This window comes from Diabrotica virgifera, chromosome 4, assembly GCF_917563875.1.
Source record: "Diabrotica virgifera virgifera chromosome 4, PGI_DIABVI_V3a".
NCBI lineage: Eukaryota > Metazoa > Arthropoda > Insecta > Coleoptera > Chrysomelidae > Diabrotica > Diabrotica virgifera.
Genome location: NC_065446.1, coordinates 45,705,561 through 45,729,507, shown reverse-complemented (window position 1 = coordinate 45,729,507; position 23,947 = coordinate 45,705,561). Strand labels below are relative to the sequence as shown.

At 31.2% G+C, this 23,947-nt stretch overlaps 1 protein-coding gene across 2 annotated transcripts in view; it reads right to left on the bottom strand.

Annotated features, from left to right (window-relative positions):
* Nucleotides 1–23,947, bottom strand: part of LOC114327095 (MFS-type transporter SLC18B1) — a 258,980-nt gene that overhangs the window by 93,053 nt on the left and 141,980 nt on the right. For both annotated transcript variants that reach the window (XM_050648179.1, XM_028275599.2), the window contains exon 2: nt 16,756–16,963. In XM_050648179.1, coding sequence (XP_050504136.1) covers nt 16,756–16,963 — 208 coding nt within the window. The remainder of the gene's footprint in view (nt 1–16,755; nt 16,964–23,947) is intronic.

Below are 23,947 nucleotides of genomic sequence, written 5' to 3'. Positions count from 1 at the left end.
CATAAGTTTTGAGTAACTACAAGTGATAGAAAATGAATCAAAACTAAATTATGTAAACAAATAAAAACCAGTCTGTCAAAAATGTTCTGTTATTGTAAACGTCAAAAAATTTCCACTATAATTCGCTGTTGGGTACCCCACGTGCAAAAAATTTCCGATGAAATACCTCCGTTGCCATGGTGATCTGTCAAAATAACGTATTTTGATTGGTTCAAAATTACAGGTGTGGAATTTTCACCTTAATTTGCATGTCTGTAGCTTTCTATTGGTCAGAATCTCCTATGAATGAAATAATCAGTAGTAATTGCACAAGAGCTCTAAAATTCTAAATTAATTTTAGAGATCGAGTGCAATTTGTTGCGATTATTTCATGAATAAAACTGTTCAACACCAAAATTTTATTGTAATTTATTTATGTAAGTACAAATTAGTACAATTAAACACACAGTTGTTATAAATATTAATTTGACGGTTGAAAGTCATCACTTTTATAATTTTTAAAACATTAGTTGTCATTAATGTCACTGAATGTATTTTTTTCGTAGCAACGAAGGGCATCTGACGTAATATACTTAACGACGGGAAATTATCAAAAATTATCGATTTAATTTAGATTTACGTAGCTTTCTATTGGTCATAATCTCCTATGAATGAAATAATCGGGTATAATTTCACAAGAGAGTGAGAATCAATTGAAAATAATGCGACAGTTTTCCGAAAATTTGTTGTCTGGCAATAGACACGAGAGCCCGCAGGGCTCGAGTGGCTATTGCCCAATGACAGCAAATTTGAGTAAAAATGAAGCATTATTTTCTTATTTATTCTTACTGTCGTGTATTCGTAAGATTATTTTTTAATACGTATATTATGGATATTTTCTTAAATGTGACAGTTGTCAAAACTAGGAAACTGGTTGCCATTAAACAGAAACAATCTACTTAAAAAAATTCTATCGCTAATTTTCTACAGTAGATAATTCTTAGTATAATTTTAATCTGATTGGACAGAATTAAACACGTGATCAAATATTTTACTATACGATTGGAAGTTAAAATCATTAAAAAATAATCGATTTAATTTAGATTTATGTAGTTTTCTATTGGTCAGAATCTAATATGAATGAAATAATCTATAAAACATCTTCATGAATTATATTATATTGCTGTGGTGGATAAAATTATAAACTAAAAAGTTTGTCAAACTTTTTTAAGTAAACATGAAACTAACGAAATCTGGCGACAAAATGTTAAAAATTAACAATTCCTCTTTTAATTTGTTCCAACATTTTGGATAAAGCTCGTTGTTATCTAAATACTTCAAAGATGACACAGAAAATTTTCAAAAGGAATTTACCGCTAGTCTATTAAAATGTTACATTTAGGTTGCATTTTTTAGAGGAGTCAATTTTATTTTTTTAATGTATAGGGGGGTTCAGTAGAAGCTTAAGTTCAAGTTTTTGGGATCGCCACCCTTGTCCCCCGGCCGCCATATTGGAAAAAGTGGTGCAAAGGGCTTTCGCGCTGTATCTTCTAAACTAGCAATCCTACAGAAAATTTAATTACACATAAAATGTAGAAAATTAATTTTCTACAATTTTACATCTATTACTTTTTACCGTCAAGTGACCAACAAAAAAGTTATAAATAAAAATATGAGAAAATTTTGTAAGAAGTTTCCTTTTGGAGGTTATAACTTTTTTTCCGTTCATTTCACAATAAAATAATATCATAACGATTTTGTAGAAGATTTTTCAATGAACAATTTTCGCTATAAAGTTGTTTAATTTTATTTATTATCTAGGTTTTACAGCGCTCCAATCTTGACCAGATTCTCGAATTCTCATAGGAATACAATAAAAAAAAATACTTTTCTATCTATATATTAGTCGAGCGGAAGCAATCGTTATGCTGACCACGAAAATCAAATTTAAGATGAAGGACCAATTTTGGTCTATTTTTATGTTTTCGAGGTCGCTGAATCCGAATATGAAGTTTATTTTTATTTAGATGGAACATGTTCAAAAATCAAATTTTATACAAAAATGCCGAAAATCAATTTTGATAATTTTTCAAATTTACCTCGCTGTATCTTTGGTCGCTGTAAATATTTTTTTTTAAATTTTACTGTTTAATCTCTGAAGTATGTAGATAACAATGGGATTTTTCCTAAATATTTAAACACATTAAAAAAGTTGTTAGTTCTTTTACATTTTGTCATCTTATTTCGTTTGTTTCATGTTTACTTAAAAAGTTGAGTGACAAACTTTTTAGTTTATAATTTTAACCAACACAACAATAAAATATAATTCATGAAGAAGTGCTTTGGAAAATTTTAAGTCAAAATATACAATAGGAAAAAATTTATGTTACTTCATAAACAAGCGGCACACCCCAAGAAACGCTTATATCTCGAGATCCTGACCACGTTGTGGTGAATGATTAATTTTGATCATACTTTATGATTTTGATAACAAAAATTGGTTTTTTGCTCTTCTTAAGGATTTTGCAATATGCGGTTGCGTCATTCTTCTTCTGAACCGGCGAATTTGTCTTCAAACAACTTCTTGGACCGTTTCTATATATGCTTAGGGTTATAAGTTTTATAGTGGGGAGAAAGGTCAAAAACAGATTAATAATAGCATAGGAATGTTAAAATCATAATAAATTGTATGAATAAAAAATACATATAGATAGAAAAGTAAGCCTAACTTTTGTTTTTATTATATCCCTATGAGCATATGATAATCTGGTCAAGTTTGGAGCGCTGTAAAACCTATATAAATAAATATATTTACACAAATTTATAGTGGAAATTGTTCGCTGAAAACTCTACAAAATTGCTATAATGTTATTTTATTTTAAAATGAACTGAAAAAAAGTTTTAACCTCCAAAAGGAATCTTGTTAAAAATGTTTTACATATTTTTGTTTATATCTTCTTTGTTGGTCACTTGAAGATAAAATGTAATAGAAATAAAATTGTAGAAAATTTAATTTGCTACATTTTATGTTTAATTAGATTTTCCGTAGGGTTGGTAGTTTACGAGATACAGCGCAAAACCCCTTTGCACACCATTTCCAAAATGGCGGCCGGGGGACAAGGTGGCGACCCCAAAAACTTGAACTTAAGCTTCTACTGATCCCCCCTACACATTAAAGGAATAAAATTAACTCCTCTAACAAATGCAAGGTACGGCTTAAAAAATGTAACATTTTAATGGAGTACGCGACCAAAGATACAGCGAGGTAAATATGAAAAATCATCAAAATTGATTGAATTGAATTTTGAACATATTCTACCAATTCTGGATAAAAATACACTTCATATTCGGATTCAACGACCTCGAAAATATAAATAATGACTAAAATTTGCCATTCACCTATCATGGTCGCTTTTCCGATTTCCAAGCCTCAAATTAGGGGTGTGCCGCTCGCCTATAACAATATTAGAACTTTTTCTAATACCTTCAGATCATTGAGGGACTACAACATTATAGAATAAAAGTTTTTAGAAAAACCTTTTTTCTAAAATTTCAAACGTCAAAGTACCCTATTATCATGCAAAAATCATTTAATAAAAAATAATTGTTTTCTAAAAATCTCTATTTGAAAACTGGATAGCTGTTAATCGTGAATAAGTATACTTTTGGCAAGAACCAATACGTATTTTCGAAAAAACAAAAAAAAAGTTTAATAGGCAAACTGGCAACTGGCACAGATTTATAGATCACCTGCTAGTTGCAGAACTAATTTTGTAGTTGTTTACTTATTTCCTTACAAGGCACAGGATATGTATTAAATTATGCGAAATGTGCGTTTATTATGCGTTTAAATTCACGCAGCACTTTTTCAAGGGTCTCTGGTCGAATGCCATGAATTTCAGTAAGAATTATTTTCTTCAATTAGTCGATATCATTGAATCAAGTAACATATACATTTGATTTAATATATCCACACAAAAAGAAATCCAGCGGAGTAAGGTCTGGCGACATTGCTGGTCATTAGATGAAGCCATTACTCTCAATCGATTGAGTTGGGAATATTTCCTTCAAATAATTACGAACGGCCACAGCTTAATGGAGAGTATCTCCGACTTGTTGATGAAATAAAGCTTGATGTACGATTTGTAACAGTCCACACAAGGGACTTTGTATAGTCCTTGATTTTCCAATGCAATTTTCGTTTTTACGGATGGTAATATGATTGACATTATCCTGTTGGTGTTAAATATATAGTGGAGTCAATGAAGGTGGATATGAGTTATTACCTCAGATTTCGTTGAACCTCCATCGATTTTCATAAAAATTGGTGAGTAGTTAAAGGATACCTCAAGAAACAAAGGTGACATAGTGCCAACTTGCGCTTTTTGCATTTTAGGGGTGAAATACACCCCTTTTTTAAAAATTATTTTTTAGATTTCTGAAAGTGCAGTCACTGTAAGTTTTCACTTCCTATTTTGTTTAACCTTCATCGATTTTCATGAAAATCGGTAAGTAGTTAGAGCATACCTCAAGAAATAAAAGATATATAGCACCAACTTGCGCTTTTGCATTTTTGGGGTGTAATACACCCCTTATACTTCTTAAATTGCAAAAAATGCAGATTTCCGCATTATGGCGCAAGTAATCTCGTTTAATGAAGAAAAATAAATATTTTTTTATATTTATGTGCATGAATTACATTTTTTTTTAATTTTTCAAACCTTATAGCAACCAAAAATTAATATTTTATATTTCCAAAAAGGCAGCCACTGAAGGTTTTCACCCCTGATTTCGTTGAACCTCCATCAATTTTCATGAAAATTGGTAAGTAGTTAGAGGATACCTCAAGAAACAAAAATGATGTGGTACCAACTTGCGCTTTTATCCTGGGGGTGGATGTTACCCCTTCTCATGGGTGAACACTATTTTATTAAAAATAACCCCATAATTAGATAGAGGAGTAAATTCTAAGCAAACTTTCTTTTATCAAATTTATAAATTTTTTATTTAAATAATATTTCATAATTTAATAAAATATTATTGGTACAGTAAAACCTGACAATAACGGCCACTAAAAATAGAAAACAATTGGCCGTTATAGAAATGTGGCCGCTAATGCTAGGTTTCCTTTTCCACAAATACATAAAATATAATTGAAAATTTATTTATTTTAGTAATTAAAGCAAATCTAATTAAATATAATTCTACAAACAAACGGAACATACTAAAACTAAATTCAATTTACTACAATATAAAACAATATCTATACGAAAAAACAACTACAAGAAAAACAGAATTTTTGTTTGTTTTACATTTTTTTAGAAAAACGAAACATACTAAAACTAATTTAATATAGGTAATACATAATATAAAACAACATACTATAGCTACTACGAAAAATACGCTTATCACTAGAGTATCGTCGTGCTTCCATGCTATATTCAACAAAACCAACTTGGTAGGGCCTTTAATTAGATATCGCAAATCACTTTGGCTGATATATTATGTTTAAGGAATCCCTTTTTTTTTGTGAGACTGGATATAGGACATTTCTCAAGTATGAATTCACATTCACGGTATATCGTTGCTATACAGGGATAATAATTTGTGCAATGTTATGGTACAGGCTACGTTAAATATGAAGTAAATGTGGAAGATATACACCGGTTATTCATTTCAATTTAATTTGATTGTTTTTTAATCGTTTACAATATTTAAAATAATTAAAGGCATAAAGTTAGGGATTTCAAAAATAAATTTAGTTCTAACTGGCAGAGTGGGAAATAATAAAGTGCCATACAATAGCATTTCATTACAATGCTCATTACAGTCATTACAGGCTGCTCCGTTTGAGAAAACTCATACTCTCAAATTTTGAGAAAACACTCATTCAGTTTCGACCAACCCTGTATTAGCTAAAATTAAACGTTTTGCTAGATTAATAATTTTTAACAATAATAGATTATATTAAAAATCACTTGAATATAAATTGATTTTCTGATGTTAAATCACTACAATTATACAGGGGGTGAATATTGCTATGAAATTTGAAAATAAAAACGTAATTATCTTTTAAACTACTTCGTATAACATCACAAAAGCTGATATTTTAAGAAATAAAACATAGAGGAGAATCCAAAAATGTAAAAATATACAGGGTGTTCCATTAAACAAAAGATAATTTTGTTTCAACCTGTCAATATGGGTGGACCCTGTATATTTGGAAATGTATTTAAATTCTGATATTATCTATGCCCCAATCTCACCTAAATCAACTTTTTTCGTATCTTCTACAACAAACGACTAATTGGACTTCCCACAACCTGTATACATACAAAATCTCCGCTATAAAATTTTTTCAAAGAAAATGTTATTGGTTTTTTTAAAATAACTCACTTAAATTTTGAAATATGAGATTTATCCAAAAACCATTACAAAGCTAAGTAAAAGTTCTATAACAGTGTGTTAAACATAATTTTCTAAATCCTTTATTTTTTTTTAAATACAAAGTGAAAGAGCCCCGGTTACATGGTTCTCGCAGTAAAATTTAGGTTTTAAATGTTTCTATCTCGGTAATTTTTTTTTCGTAAAAAAATATTAAAAAAAGAAAAAGCTTAAATAAAGTTACAACTAAAATTTTGTTCTCTACCATTTTTTAAGTGTATCGAGTATTTTTGGAGTTATTATCAAAAGAAAATGAAATTCACGAAAATTTGAAAAATTCTAATTTTTTTAATCGTATTTTTTTTTTAAAATATGCATTCTAAACCGGTCAAGATTGTTGAAGTTATTACTCATGTTAAAATAAATAAAGTTTTAAATGGGTTACTATAAATTTTAATTTTTGTGGAAATGACGTAAGTTTCATTTTTCATTCTTCCCTAAAAAATCTGAAAGGGTCCTCTTATTTCCATCATAACTTGCTTAATTTTGATGCTATCGACTTCTTATATAGCTTTTTGATAGTTACCTTTAAGTACTTTATTAAAATGTTTAATATCTGCATTTAACAAAGTGCATCGTTTTCCTGTTATTTAAGCTTGAATACTAAGATTTGAGTACTCGCGGAAAAAAATATACATTCAATTGCATATAACTCACTTTGTATATGTAATAAAGGATTTTTTGAAAAAGGAGCTTGTTTATTTTTATATTATCTTCGATTTTGATAATAACAACTTTTTTGAAGAAACTTATGGTTTTTGAGTTATTTATGAAAAACTGCTTTAAAACATGGATTTTTTTCAGGAAAAATCATAACTTTTGATCTTTAATAACTCAAAAACTATTGACTTATTGAAATAACTTTATATAACAAATTTTACTTATAATTTGTCCCTCTATCGATTAGTGGTATTATTTTTAATAAAATAATTTCCACCCCCGAGAAGGGGTGGCATCCCCCCCCCAGGGTAAAAGCGCAAGTTGGCACCATGTCACCTTTGTTTCTTGAGGTATCCTCTACATACTTACCAATTTTCATGAAAATCGATGGAGGTTCAACGAAATCTGAGGTGAAAACCTTCATTGACTCCACTAATAGTCTATATTCGATATTCTATTTTTTCTTAGAACTCTGCTGATTTTGTCTACTACACCAGATAGACCAATCGAATAATATCGTTTAGAGGAGAAGAACATCATAATGCCATCAAAAGAAAAGAGAAGACGTCATCCTTCACACAACATGTGATAAACACAAGACATAAAATAAATATAAGTGAAACAACGATTAATATAAGTGAAGCAACATTGAAAATACGATTCAGCAAAAAAAAATATTTTTAGATATTTTTCTTTGAATATATTGATCTTTTTTTAATTGTTAAACTCTAATTAAAATAAATTTAACAAAATTATCAATTTTCCTGCTAATAATCTTTTCTTGCTATAATTTTACACTCTTGTTCTTAGTAGTGCTTAATAAGTTCCTGTTGATTAATATTTTATTTCCCTGTCCCATTCCTATACTAATTCATAATAAATTAATCGATTAGATGGCTGAAGAGAAAACCATAGACGAGCGTATCAATCGCAGTTCTGTGAATATTCATTGCGTCAAGATAAGTTCTTATCATTCCCAAACCAGCTTAATTGGTTAGATATTCTAAACAAATTGATAAACATTAATTATTGGCATTAACGTTATAACCTGAAAGTTAAACATATTTTGAAAGTTTATAATAAAACATTAAAAACTATGCTTTTATAATTTTTTACACATATTTGTTTGCCGTTTATGGTAGGTAAGCAAGTGGGGTATTGGATCACTTAATCACTTCGGTAACCTGTCGATCAGGATCTCCGATGCTGATGACCAGAAGAGCCTTCTTTGACCTTGGGGATGTATAAGAAGTACAAAAAGTGATCGACAATGACAAGAGGGTTGTAAGAACTCATCGTTTATCTCTAAATCTCTTCTTCTTCCCAAAAGAAGTGATTGACAATGACCAAAAAGTAGCTGAAGAAGTGAAAAAAGGGTTCGGCAATGACCAGGTTTTGTTTTATGTTCTTCTTTCCATAAAGGGGCCACCCTGTATAAAAAGTGTAAAACTCATCGCTTATCGCTTCATCTCCTCTTCTTTTTAATAAACATGTACAGGGTGTTAGAAATACATTTTATATTGAGACTTGGAATTTTTTTTTTGTGGTGAATTTTTTATACGACATGCTTAGTCTTATAAACAATTCAAAACATCTGTCTAGTCTTGCCTAGCCTAGCTTTGGTAATCTTTCCTCTTGAATCTTGTACAATAAGAAAGAGGAAAAATAACTTTTATATCACTTGTAAAATATAATTAAAGTTTCTTTTCTTTAGATGAGTTTCTAAATACAATGGAAAAAAGTTTTTACTGACCAAAACAGATTTGCAAAATTAATATCTAATACAAGAACAATTGTCTTTGGACCCAAAAGTCAGTATTGCAACTCTTCCTTTATTTAACTGAAATATTACATTTATTTTTGTATAAATATGAAACCAAATATACTTTATTGATAAATAAAACTTTATTGATTTATAAATCCAATTAAACAATAAATGCAAATAAACCAATAAACTGTCACTGTCATTGAAAATTTTAAACCTCAAAATTCATAAGCTATCAAAGACATTCCGTAATGTTTATCCTTGTTTAACTTATTGTGATTTCTATGGAAAAGCAGTTTAATTTTGAGATACTAGTTTCTGTGAGTTAAAAAGAGACCTAGTATAATAAGTAATTCGTGAATAATTTCATGCATGGGAAAAGATAGCCTGGAAGAACTTTTTCGAAGTTATTCTTCTTTTGGCGCGGTTGAGAGTAAAATTTCATAAATCTGCGCGCATGCGCACACAGACAATATGGCGTTAAGTTGCTAATCTTTCAAGATAGGTATGTATGTATATTATGTATCAGCGCAAATAAGTCATTAAAAGAATATATTAGTGTTTTTAGTAAATGTATTATTTATTATAATTTTTGGATTTGTCTTTCTCTGTAGTAAGATAATAAAATATGTAGGTATGTATAACATTTTTATATGTCTATTTGTCACCGTGTTGTGTAATTATATCCGAAACTTATGAGTCAATTCAAGTGGCTCGCTGCTGGCGTAGTTGGTAGAGCGGTGGGTCAGGGAACGGAAGCACACGGAAGGTCGCGGGTTCCAATCCTGGACCATTCATATTTTTTTTTTATTTTTGATTGTTTTAATAAAATTTTTTTGAAAGTGGTAGATAAGAAGGTTAGTTTAAATATTTAAATGAAATACAAATAACCTGTTAAGTATATTTACTTCGTTGAAATTATAAAATAGCAGAATAACTTCTTACGTGCGTACAAAGTACACACACATTCTTTTTATATCATACCTTTCTATAAAATTCTCAAAAATATGTTAGAATATTTATTTGTTTTCAATTTGTCTATGAACATCTATCTAATCTTAGCCAAAAAAATAAAGAAATAAATACAAAATGCTCTTAATTTATCAGATCGGGGCCGCGTTTAGGTCAATTGACGCCCTAGGCCCTAGGCAATTCTCTAGTAGCCGCCCTTCAAGCATGTACCATTTTTGCGAAAAAAAATTGCAAGCAGATTTTTATCTTATAGAAATAAGAATACATAAAAATTGTCATTCCAGTTCGATCACATCAGATTTCTTTCTTGATTTTTCTTTGGAAAAATCATCTATAATGCCGTCATAATTTATTGCCTTTGTTACGCCACTTTCTATGGACAAAATCAACAAATTGTTAAGACGTTCTTGCGTCATACTTGATCGGAAATTATTTTCATGTCTATTTTAAATTCTTGAAATTTTCGAAAATGACCTTTCAGCGGACACGTTGGTTGGCAACTGGGACTGGGAGGCACAAATAAATGCGCAAATCAATATCAAAGTTAGGGAAAATATCTTTCAATCCACTCTTTTTTAAATATTTTTTTTTATTTAGCTAATGCCTCGACAACTAATGGCCATTGGCATGGTAGGTACGGTAATTTTGAACAGTTAGGTACCTAGTGTCATGTGTAGTGTGTGTGCTGAGTAAGTGTCTTGTTACTTTGCAAAGTCGACGTCAATGTCTTTACAAAGAGACGCTAATTGTATCCGAACGTCTGTGGTTCCTCCGGTGAGTACGATCCCACAAGGACAGAAACTATATTCATTTATTAATTTATAATAAATGAAAAATTTCTGACCCTGGTGAGGTTCGAACCCACAACTTTTCGGATTTTTTCGATCCAAAGGCAGGCGCTCTTACCACTGAGCCACGGAGGGGTTTTAAATATTTAGATATGTCAATTATTGGTGATTTTATTGTGGTGTCCAAACGACCCTTTAAGTGAATGTATTTATGTATGAATGATGTAGGACATTGTAGGTATCTATTAGTGCAGTCAATGAGGGTATTTGGCTTCGAATTCCTTCCTACTGCATCAATTTACTTGATATTTTCACTGTAAGTAGGGAATAGCTCAAGAATCAAAGTCCACCCTATGTCCTAGGGCGCTTTTAAATTAGGGGCGGTTCCCACCCGTTCTCGGGGGTGGAAATTTTTTTATCAAACTAACACCGGAAGTGACCAGAAAACCTAATTCTAAGCAAAAACTCTTCTATAAATTTTTTTGAAAACTCAATATTTTTGAGTTATTCGTGGTTAAAAATTTGCCATTTTCATTGAAAAATGACACTTTTCGGAGACTGTTTTTTTAGAATACCATAAAAATTGTGCATCTAACAAAAAAAAAACTATATAAAACATTTTTGTAGTTTATGAAAAATCCGAGAGATTCATTTTTTCATAAATCTTCTAGTTTTAATAAAAAAAAGAGATGGTAGGTAAAAAAAGATTTTTTTTTGGTGCATGCTCAAATCGGTGTATTCAACTTAAAATAACAGAGAAATGGTCGATTTTAGGGGTATAATGCTACGAATATCTTTTGTAGCGATTGAAAAGACCTTTAAAACGAGAACTGTTAACCCGCGAGTAGTCGCGCCGTTAGATAGAATCTCACATTTTATCCTTTTTCGCGATAACTTGATGAAAAATTTTGCAATTTTGAAAAAATTTCGTAAGTGCCTCGAGGAAGGGTGTAGTTATGCGTAGGTATTTTTTTGTGGAATTTACGTCTTTGGGGAGAGCCAATTAGCTTTAATAATTGTTAGAAATAATATTTCTAACATAGCAAGTAAATAAAAATACTATAAAATAAAAATTTGTTGTAAATTCGTATTTAAATTCGTATTGTGAGGTGAAATCTAACACGCGACTGTTCACGTTACAGAAGTGAGCGCGACTACTCCCGGGTTAAATGTCGGTTACATTCAAACTAAGCAAGATATGGTGCAAAAAAACTTATGACTAATGTATTTTAAGGAAATGAGTATAAAATAAAAAATAGTATATATAAAAACAGAAAAAAAGTATATTTAACCCCTCATCCACCAGAATTTAAATGCATCGCTTTCCTTCTACAATACCTTCTACTATACTATTATTTCTATATTCAAAAAGTTGGATGGGTTTAAAATGAATGGTTTTTGAAAAGAATAAGATCAAATTATAGAGCACATTTTTAAATTCTTTTAGATAACAATTTTATTTTCCTTTCATTACTGTATCTCATTATCATTTTCGAGTTACATGGAGAAAAAGGAAGATTTAAAAAAAAATTAAAAATGCTCTCTATAATTTGATTTTATTTTTTTCAAAAACCATACATTTTAAACCTGTACAACTTGTTGAACATAGAAATAACACTATAGTAAAAGGTATTGTAGAAGCAAAACGATGTATTTAAATCTGGTTGATGAGGGGTTAAAATATACATACTTCGCATTTTATCTTAAAATAAATTAGTCATCCTTTTTTGTTGCACCATATCTCGCTTAGTTTGAATATAATCGAAATTTAACATTGCGGTCGTTTTAAAGGTCTTTTCAGGCAATACTTACAAAAGATATTGATAGCATTACACCCTTAAAATCGACCATTTCTCTGTTATTAAGTTGAACACACCAATTTGAGCATCCACAAAATAAATGTCTTTTCACCTACCATATCTCTTTTTATGTTATCACTAGAAGACTTATGAAGGAGCGAATCTCTTTGATTTTTCATAAGCTACAAAAATGTTTTATATAGTTTTTTCGTCAGATGCATAATTTTTAAGGTATTCGCAAAAAACCGTCCGAAAGGCAACATTTTTCAATGAAAATGGCAAATTTTCAAACACGAATAACCCAAAAGTATTGAGTTTAAAAACATTATAGAACAGTGCGCCCGCCGCCTTTGCGGTGCTGCCGACAGCCCAATAATCCATTTTACAACTTCTGTACTTTTTGAATGAATAGTGTTAAGAAAATGCAATTTGTTTTATAGAAATGAATGCCCACTTATATTCCATTGATGGGTGCACTCAGTACCGGCGCTAGGGTATGAGATGCCCGCCTGCAAAACTAGCACAGGTCGCACTCCGTAAGAATATCAAACCGGTCGCACTCCGTAATGGAGTGGCACCTATCTGACCCCCAAGCTATACCACCACCCCTCCCCATCGTAGTACATAACGAGTGATGAGGCTTTGTACTGAACTTTACCTTGGATGCCTTGGATAATGGGACGTTCTCTGTGTTACTTTCTGTGGTTAAGCCACCTGATTTTGTGGCTTGACCATCAACAAATTGTGTGGATGTGGATGTCCCCGGTAAATTAGGTTCGGTTACAGTTTTGTTGGACTCATCATTATCATTGGGTAAAACAACATCACTTTTAACTCTTTTCAGAAATTGGCTAAGGTAACCAGATTGTTTTTTGCCTTTTCTTCTTTTTCGACGTTTCTTTTTCTATTTTGCGCCCCAAATAACTTTTTTGGATTCCATTTTTATTTAAATAAAAATAATAATTTCTCAAAATTACGCCCCTGCAGTAATAATAGTACTGAGTACTTACCAAATATAATTTTATATTATGTAATTGAATAAAATGCAACACTGATAATGTTCTTTTTACCTCATAGTAAATTGGCAATGTTTATGTACTTCTATTCACATAGAATACCTATTACTAATACTAAATTGAAAGAGCTTTGAACTATGAGCTTGAACTATTAATCTTATATCCACTATTTATTTGAAATATTGCTTATATATGATTAATACTTAAGACGGGCCGCCGCAAGAAAATAGTTTCAGAACCTTGTTTATTTTACTGCAAATCGAACATTTTCTCTGGGAACTGCTGATACAAAATTTACAAACATTTGAATAAAATAAACAAAGCGTGAGTATAGTGAGAAGGTATTTGGTTTTTTGAAATATAATATCTTTGCCGGCTGTGCTTTGACCAATAAATTATATTACTTATTTACATGGTAGGAATTCTATGGCTGTATATTTTTGTACAATTTACTTGTGTAATAATATGCAAGAATAACAGACACAGATTAGGGATTATGAGGAATTTAAATCACATTTAAAAAATTAATTTTTTTAATCGCAGGCGGGCGAGGGGCGCCCGCCTGCAATGCATCCCTTGCAGGCCCGTTATGCACTTAGCAGTTATGCAGGCCTGGATGTACTTAAATGTTATTCGATTTCAATTTTTATATACAAATATTTTTTGTACAGTATTTTTGCCGCCCTCTCATAATTTTCCGCCCTAGGCAACTGCCTATATTGCCTAATGGATAAAGCAGCCCTGAATCAGATAATTAATGAGATTATTTCATTCGTAGAGATTCTGAGCAATAGAAAGCTACAGAAATAAAAATTACAGTGATTATTTTTTGATGATTTTAACTTCCAATCGTATAGTAAGATATTTGATCACGTGTTTAATTCTGTCCAATCAGATTAAAATTATACTGAGAATTATCTACTGTAGAAAATTACCGATAGAATTTTTTAAGTAGATTGTTTCTGTTTAATGGCAACCAGTTCCTAGTTTTGACAACTGTCACATTTAAGGAAATATACATAATATACGTATTAAAAAATAATCTCACGAATATCACACGACAGTAAGAATAAATAAAAAAAATGCTTCATTTTTACTCAAATTTGTTGTCATTGGGCAATAGCCACTCGAGCCTTGCGGGCTCTCGTGTCTATTGCCAGACAACAAATTTTCGAAAAACTGTCGCATTATTTTCAATTTATTCTCACTCTCTTGTGATATTACACCCGATAATTTTTGATAATATCCCGTCGTCAAGTATATTACGCCAGATGTCCTTCGTTGCTACGAAAAAATTAACATTCAGTGACATTAATGACTAGAGCTCGGTAAATATGCAAAATGCATATTAAGTGCATATTTGCATATTTTGGCTAAATTTTATAAGTGCATATGCATTTATTAAAAGTGCATATTTTGAGGTATTTATGAAAAATCGCTTTAAAACATTCATTTTTTTACGAAAAATCAACATTTGTGATCTTTGATAACTCAAAAAGTATTGATTTATTTATTTTCCTTAGAATTGTTCCCTCTATCGATTTGTGCGGTTATTTTATTTATTTTATTTAACGATATGCAGTCGCCAAATAATTAATTTGTTTCATTTTAATTACAATACAATTCTTTCTTAAGCCGGGAAGATAGGGATGTTTTCTTGCAAAGGGGTTGTATGCCAATAATCGAAATGCGCGTATCTTAAAAGTTTATTCTTAGAATTTATATGCTATAGTAATTATATCCGCGATACGATACATTTTAATTTTTCTCAACATTTTTCTCTTGAGTTGAATCAATTAAGGGGTTGTTTGGGGCTTAAGGGGATAAGCTCAAATAGCTCGTAATTCTGCCACAAAGATCGATTGAATATCTCGATTTTTAAGTACTGGGAGGGGGGTTGAGTCAACCCCCTCACAAAAATATTGAATTCCTGCCCAGTGTAACGAACCCAATATTTTGAATTGAATCTACGGTAGGTATTTGATAGCTCAAAAATTTTATTTTAATTTCTACAATGTCATCTTAACAGGGTGAAGTATAAAGAAGTTTTTTCGCGTATAAACAATTATTACATATCAGATAGATGGCACAATTTTTCTTTAGGAAATTTAGAAAAGCCTTTAATATGTAATGTATAGTTTTAACTTTAATAATAATATAATAAAGAATGATGAGAATGATGATGAATATAAAGAATAAATGAATATAAAGATGTAGGTGATAAAAATTTCAATACATATTTTTTGTTATTCAGCATAAAAGAAACTAAATACTTTTAATACAAGAATTACTGCGTTTTATGTATATGCATTAAATGCATAAAAGCATATTTTACTGCATATTTCAACTGTTTTTGGTGCATATTTGCATGCATATTTTAGGGTTTTTTAAGTGCATAATTCCCGAGCTCTATTAATGACAGTTAATGTTTTACAACTTGTCACAGAGAACACCAAGAAAGAGGTTTAGCAAATATTCACTAGTAATACCACTAGAGGTCAAATTATTTCCGGAAATTTTTTTGAGATCATGAATATTTTGAAAATTTCCCGAGTCGCAGACTCGGGAAATTTTCTAAAAATATTCATGATCAAAAAAAAATTTCCGGATATTAATTTGACTTCGCGTGGTATTCGGTAAGAAAATTCCACACCAAATTTGCATTTGAAAATCCAAAGCTGCATGAACAGATTAATAGCGCGCCATAGCTTTGTCAGCAATTATTTAGGCTTTCAAATTCGTAATTTCTACTCATTGTAGTTGCATGGGAATACCATTTCAAGATAGAAAATAGTATTTTCTTCAATTTTACATAAGTTTTGAGTAACTACAAGTGATAGAAAATTATTTTTTGGCGTTTTATTTTAAATTATGTAAACAAATAAAAACCAGTCTGTCAAAGATGTTCTGTTATTGTAAACGTCAAAAAATTTCCACTATAATTCGCTGTTAGGTACCCCACGAGCAAAAAATTTCCGATAAAATACCTCCGTTGCCATGGTGATCTGTCAAAATAACGTATTTTGATTGGTTCAAAAGTACAGGTGTGGAATTTTCAGGTGAATATATCAACAAAATGTTAGTTAAAATTATTTAAAAAGACAGTTTTATTCATGAAATAATCTTACCGAATTACCCTCGATCACTAAAATTATTATCGACTTGTTGCCCTCGTGACACTTTGACATAATTTCACTCCCCTTCGGGTCCTGAAATTAAAACTGTCAAAGTGTCACTCGGGATACTCTCGACAGTTCTCGTGTAATTACTACTGATAAGTAATCATTATTTATTTAATATGTTTGTTATGATTGACATAAAAAGATACTTACAATTTTACCGAATATAGGAGATGAAATAAAAATGACTAAAGCGAAATAGCCAAATACGAAGCCTGCCATGGATTGGGTCATCCCCCGATTTGCAGCTTCTTGTGGATAAAATGGTGCCATAATGGACATTGAGCAATAACACATAAAATCTGCTGTCATTAACATTACTAATGAGCATTTTTGCTTCCATGTTATCTTCTTTCCTTTGCTGTAACAAACAAAAAAATTACGTTACAATTTTTGTTTAAATTTGTGTCATAATATAGGTATTCAGAAACTCAAAAAATAAACATTCGTATAATATTTCCGACAAAATATATAGACGAGCGGCACACCCAAAAAAACGCTTATTTCTCGAGATACTGAATACGGTGAGGTGAATGGCTAATTTTAGTCATACTTTATGTTTATGATGGTGCTGAAAACGAAAATGAGGTTTATTTTGAATTTTATGTGGGGAAACATTGCCAAAATCGCAATTTTACTCTAAAATTAAAAAAAAAAGAAATCACGTTTCTTTGCGTTTAACTCACTACAACTCTGTTCCATTTCAATGTTTTTTTTTTAATTTTTACAGTATAGATTTGTTACCTTTTCGAAGACAACGGGACCTGTTTCAAGCTTATAGTCTTATTCTAATAAAAGTCATGAATTTTTTAATGTAAAAGGTGCAGATTCCTGAATTGCAAAGTTTAATCGCAAACGTTGAGTGACGAAATTTAAAATTTAGCTTTTTAATCACGTTTCTGTTAAAACATAGAGTACAGTGAAGTTTTCTGGAAAGTTTTAGATCAAAATGTTTTATAGAAATAAAATTGTGTGACTTTTAATATCGACATTATAAATCCCCAAAATAACGCTTATTTCTTGAAATATTGACCGTGCGTCTACAAATTGCTAATTTTGGCCTTACTTTATATTTTTGATGGTACTGAAAATGAAAATTAAGTTAATTTTGAATTATAGGTTTGCGAACACTGTCAAAATCGCAATTTTACGATAAAAATAAAAAAAATGAAATCACGTTTTTCTTAAAATTAAAGTTACACCATTTTTTTTATATAAAACATTTTGATCTAGAACTCCCCAGAAAACTGTTTTGGGCTCTATGTTTTAATATAGGTAAACGAGATTAAAAAGAGAAATTTTAAATTTTGTCACTTAACTTTTGCGATTTAACTTTGCAACTCACGAATCTGCACCTTTTATTTTAAAAAATTCAGAACTTTTATAATAATACGACTAAAAACTAACAACAGGTCTAATAGCCTTCATAAAGGTGAGAAATATACGCTGTAAAAATTTCAGAAAAAAACTTGAAACGGAACAGAGTTAATTAAACGCAAAAAAACGTGATTTAATTTTTTTATTTTTAGGGAAAATTGCGATTTTGACAATATACCCCACGTAAAATTCAAAATAAATCTCATTTTCGTTTTGTTTTCAGTACCATCAAAAACATAAAGTAAGACCAAAGTTAGCCATTCACCACCCATGGTCAGTATCTCGAAAAATGAGCATTATTTTGGGGATGTATAACGTCGATATTAAAAGTTTTTTTATAAAATATTTTGATCTAAAACATTCCAGAAAACTTCTTTATACTCTATAACAGAAATGTGATTAAAAAGCTAAATTTCATATTTCGTCACTCAACCTTTTACTTAAAAAAATAACTTTTATTAGAATACCAGATACATAAAAAAGAAAGGAATAACACCAGCTTTCAGAACTAACAACAACTTAAGCAAATATATTAAGAACAATAAGAGTCGAAAGAGAAAGCAACTACAGAGTGGTGTTTACAAACTAACTTGTGGTGACTGTCCGAAAACTTACATCGGTCAAACTGGCAGAACCTTTGACAAATGGATAGCAGAACACAAAAGGGCTTTCAACAATAGAAACACAGACACTTCTACATACGCACTTCACTTTCTAGATCATAATCATTCTTTTAATGAAGAGTTTCAAATTCTGCATATTCAAAATAAAGGCCTTAAGCTATCTTTATTACAATCTATGGAAATTAATAAATTAAAAATACAGATATAATTCTGAATGACTAACTCGTGACAAACAGCTCCCCACCCCTCAACCTCTTTAGTTAAAGACTTTAAAAAGGCAAACCCATAGTAAACTAAATCACTTGAGAAAGGCACTCCGCCGAAACAGCTGTAGTCATATACTTAGTTATAATAAATTTTGTGGAAGTATAGAAAACAAACGTTTTCAGTGTTTTATTGTTAGAAATATTTTACATACGGTAGCGGCCTCGCATCCCCACAACCTGGGCTACTATCAATAGTATATTGTACAACAAGTGAGAAAAAAGACATATTTCTCACGAGCGCAGAAGTTTGTTGGCACGAGGCGACTGCCGCAAATCAAGCGAGGAAGAAATATGTCATTTTCTCATGTGTTGTACACTGTAGTTTTTCTATGGATGCGGTTTTGTCAAGAGTTCAAACCTTAAAAATTAAATAATTTGGGTACTTTAAGGTATATTAATATTATACGCATAAATTGAAATAAAATATATATACATGTAAGCATTTAATATTCTTAAAATTTATACACTTACGTTATTTATTTAAAATTCTAATTAACAGTTATTTTTGAACAGTTTTGAAAGGTAATTCCTAGTAAGTTTCGCTTCAACACATTTTGTTAACAACACATTTTGTGTTTGTCTTGTACATGTTACCATGGAAACGGCGATTATATGTATTGGAAAACCGGCGAACCCGTGGAAAAAAATATTTCTCACTGCAATGGCCGACTTTTCTCACTGTGTGAAAAATTGTTCGTTTTGAATGTCTGTAAGTAGTAAGAGAAGTTGCACATTGTGTAGCATCCATAGAAAAAATAAGTTTTACCAATGAGTTTTGTCAATTATTTGTTTATTAAAACATATAAGTCAGTCATTTTACAGGAATCTTATGCCTGGTTGCACCAACAGATCTTAAGCTCCAGCTTAACTAATCTCTACTTATAAATAGGGCCTCCTTGAGTATCACTTACGTTATACCATAATTTTAGATTCTTACCTTATTATCAATTATATCTATTATTATATTATGGTATTCTTATTGTAATATATTATAAATAAATTATATTAATTCTTATGATATTCTCGACTTAAGCTTAAGATCTGTTGGTGCAACCGGGCATTAGTAACTGAATCTTTATGTTTATCCCTGTATAAAATTGTGACTTCGTGTTAACTTCTTGCAATATAGTACCTACATGATTAGATCTAATTGGTTGAGACATTTGCTATACATTTTTATTATCTTCTAAGAATACAAAGCCACTTAATAAATAACACATCTCTTTGTCCTGTAAATCCGACCACTAAGTAATACGCATAACCTGTAATAGCAACTGAATACTTTATTTCCTTTCTTATTATATACCGATTTGGCCATGACTACAGTAACTTTAAAAATTATGAATGTCTTTTTTGTTTTAGTATGCTCAGCTAAAATGTAACGTAAATATTGGGAAATTAATATTGAAAGTTTAATATAGTTTAATATAGTTCCATTTTATCTTTGCCCATGCGTCATGATTCATTTTCAAACAAGTTAAATCAAAACATAAAATGAAACGTACGTCGATGTGTAGTATTATTAATACGAACTGTCATGTCAGTGGTAATAATTAGGAAATGGCTATTATCCCGTGGACGTATTATTTTATAAAATAATTTTATTGACGTGTTTTATCTTTTTTCACTATCGAGAAGCTTGATGGACTCAACATTAAACAGCTTGAACATCATACCGACTACTACTAGTATACAGATAAATATATAACGGTAATAAATAAATTAAAAAAAAAACAAAAAGTTAAACAGTAATCTTGAAAATAAACAAATAAGTTTGCGTTCGACACAACTATAGCTACACTCATAAATATTACTTGTCACGTTTGTGTAAAAAAATACTTAAACAGGTACTTACCGGAAGTAATCAAATCAAGAGAAGAAAATAGATAGTCGTTCTAACAATAAATATGTTTGAAAAGAAAAATTACAATAATATAAACTCTCCACACCAACTGCTCTTAACAACAATGCTGGCTGGATAGAAGGTACGACGCACAACTGTCACCACTACGTCACAGCTAACTACGAACCATTCACTACTGAAGAGGTCTCAAATATCATTAAAGAGCTTCATAACTGGAAATCTCCTGGACCAGACGGAGTTCAGAACTTCTGGCTTAAGAAGTTTTGGAGTATTCATGAGTGCTTATCAACATTAATTAATCATGTTATTTCTAACCCGCAGGAAATACCATCATTTCTAACTCAGGGAACCACTTATTTAATACCGAAGGAACAAATATACACCCAAGATCCAGTTAAGTACCGCCCAATTACTTGTCTTTCAACTTTGTATAAATTGGTCACATCCTGTATAACCCGGCGTATCTACCAACACTGTGCTCTCAACAATATCATAGAGCCTCAACATAAAGTTTGCGCTAAGGATTCTATGGGTTGCAAAGAACAACTTGTCATCGACTCAGTCATTTCTAACCAGGCATTCACCAAAAAAAGGAACCTCTTTACTGCCTTTATTGACTACAAAAAGCCCTTTGATTCAGTGCCGCATGAATGGCTTATAGATATATTAAGAATATACAAAGTCAATGATACCATAGTGACTTTTTTAAGGCATATAATGACAAGTTGGAAGACTAAAATTCACCTCCAAATACCTGGTGAAAACAATATCGAAACGGAAAATATCGCAATCAACCGGGGCCTGTTTCAAGGAGACTCGCTGAGTCCATTGTGGTTCTGTTTGTCTATGAACCCCCTATCACAGCTATTAAACTCCACTGACTCAGGTTTTAGCATTAAAAACAACAATACTGTAGTAGCGAAGCTTAATCATCTGTTGTATATGGATGATTTGAAATTAATGGTTTCCGCTCGAAACCAACTCGATGAGATGCTAAAAACTGTAGAAACTTTTTCTAATGATATTAGTATGCACTTCGGACTAGAAAAGTGCCGCGTTTTAAATATAGTCAGAGGAAAGATACAGCCCGGTGAATTCGATATGCAAGATGGCCAGAACATCGAGGCCATGGGTGAAAACGATATATAAATATCTTGGAGTAAAGCAGGCGCGGAAAATTGACCATAAGCAAATGAAAACTGAGATAACTACCGAGTTTATACGAAGGATAAAACAGTTGCTTCGTTCACAGCTTAACAGTAAAATTTGTTGAAGACACTAAACACCTACGCTTGTTCCGCGCATAGCTATTCATTTGGTATTGTTAAGAGGACAAAAACAGATATAGAAAATCTTCAGCGAAAAGTACGAACACACCTCACAAAGGCACAAAAACGCCATCCTAAAAGTGCAGTAGAAAGAACGACATTACCACGGAATCTAGGAGGAAGAGGACTTATGGATATAGGTGAGCAATTATATAAAAAAAATTGCTAATTTAAGAACTTATTTTCAGATGCAAGCTGAGACATCTACTCTACATCGCGCTATTTGCGCAGTAGATGACACAACACCGATCAAACTGAGGGAACCAGAAATGCGCATAAACCACCTCACTAAAGACGAAAAAATGTGCACCTGGATGGGTAAACCTCTGCACGGGCGACATCCCAATGAGGTCAGCCAAGACTATGTCGACAATACAGCGTCGAACTATTGGTTGACATCAGGAAAGATGTTCTCTAAAACGGAGGGTTCATTACTGGCCATTCAGGATCAGGTTATACCAACCAGAAATTACCTGAAATATATCATCAAAAACCCTCAGGTTCAAAACGACAGATTCCGATATAGATGTCAAGCCCAGAAACCATCCAACATCTTACAGGGGGCTGCCAGGCATTTGCTGCAACTGAATACAAGGAACGGCATGACGCAGTGGGAAAAAACCTTCATCAAGAGATAGCTATCAAGCTGGGACTTCTCCAAACGGACCATCTCCCGTATTATCAATACGTCCCTGAGAGTATGCTTGAGGATGGCAACTACAAGCTATACTGGGACCGCACTGTGCTCACAGACCAAACAGTGGCACATAATAGACCAGATCTCGTACTAGTTAATAAACTAACAAGACAAACAACACTAATTGATGTGGCGATACCTAATAACAATAATCTACGTATTACATAGATTAAAAGAAAATTTGCCACATTTGATACGTACTCAGGGGTCATAAGTACAATGTAAAAATAAAACATTTTGAACATACTTTCCCAGCAAACAATTTCTTCGCTCTGAAATTAATTGTCCAGATTTTCATAATAGCCGCCACAACATTTTAAAAATATATGTCATCTCAGCTTAGCTGATAAGCAATATAATATTACAAATTTTAACTGCTGAAATTTGTTGAAAATGCGCGGCTATTTTCGACTAACTATCAAACAACAGTCTATTTCTATTTTATTTTAACCTAATGAATAATAAGTTTCTTTCATTGATATGTAATTCTTTTGGGGTTTATGACATCGACACAATGTCGCGTTGTTAATCGCGAAACAGCTTATGTTACCTTTTCAGTTTTCGGTATGCTTATCTTTGATAAAGGAATTTAAACTTATCATTCTTTTTAATCGCGCAGCAGACTACAAACAAAAAATTAACAGTTTAAATTTCATTGACACTTTCACATTTTAAACTTAAAGATGATGTCTCTATTGTCATGCTTGTTTAAATTACTTTAATCATTGTAGTATTAATGTTATTCAAAAGTAACGAGACAAATTAACAGATAATTCCGGCTGCCCTATAAACAACATACCGAAATATTTAAAGCAACGAAGTAACGGTATAGGGTATTGGACTGTTGGACTAGGGAAAGCAACAATATCCTAATTGGATACTTTGGATAGTAACGAAACGAGTATAAAGAATTGTATTATGTATTTTGTATTAATTCTTGGTCAAAACGTTAAAGCAATCGCGTACTGTTCTGTAATTTAATTTGCATTGTATTTTTTTTATTTAAATAAATGGCAAATTGTATAACTCTTTTATTCCATTTCATATCACGTGTTGGTCGATCAATCCCTTTCTAGGCAGATAAAGGTCTTTGAAATCTTTATGTCATTAATTTGATTTTTTTTTGTATTTCAACCATGTTTTAGCACATGTAAGCTTATTAAATGCAAATGTTTATTAAGAAACAGACT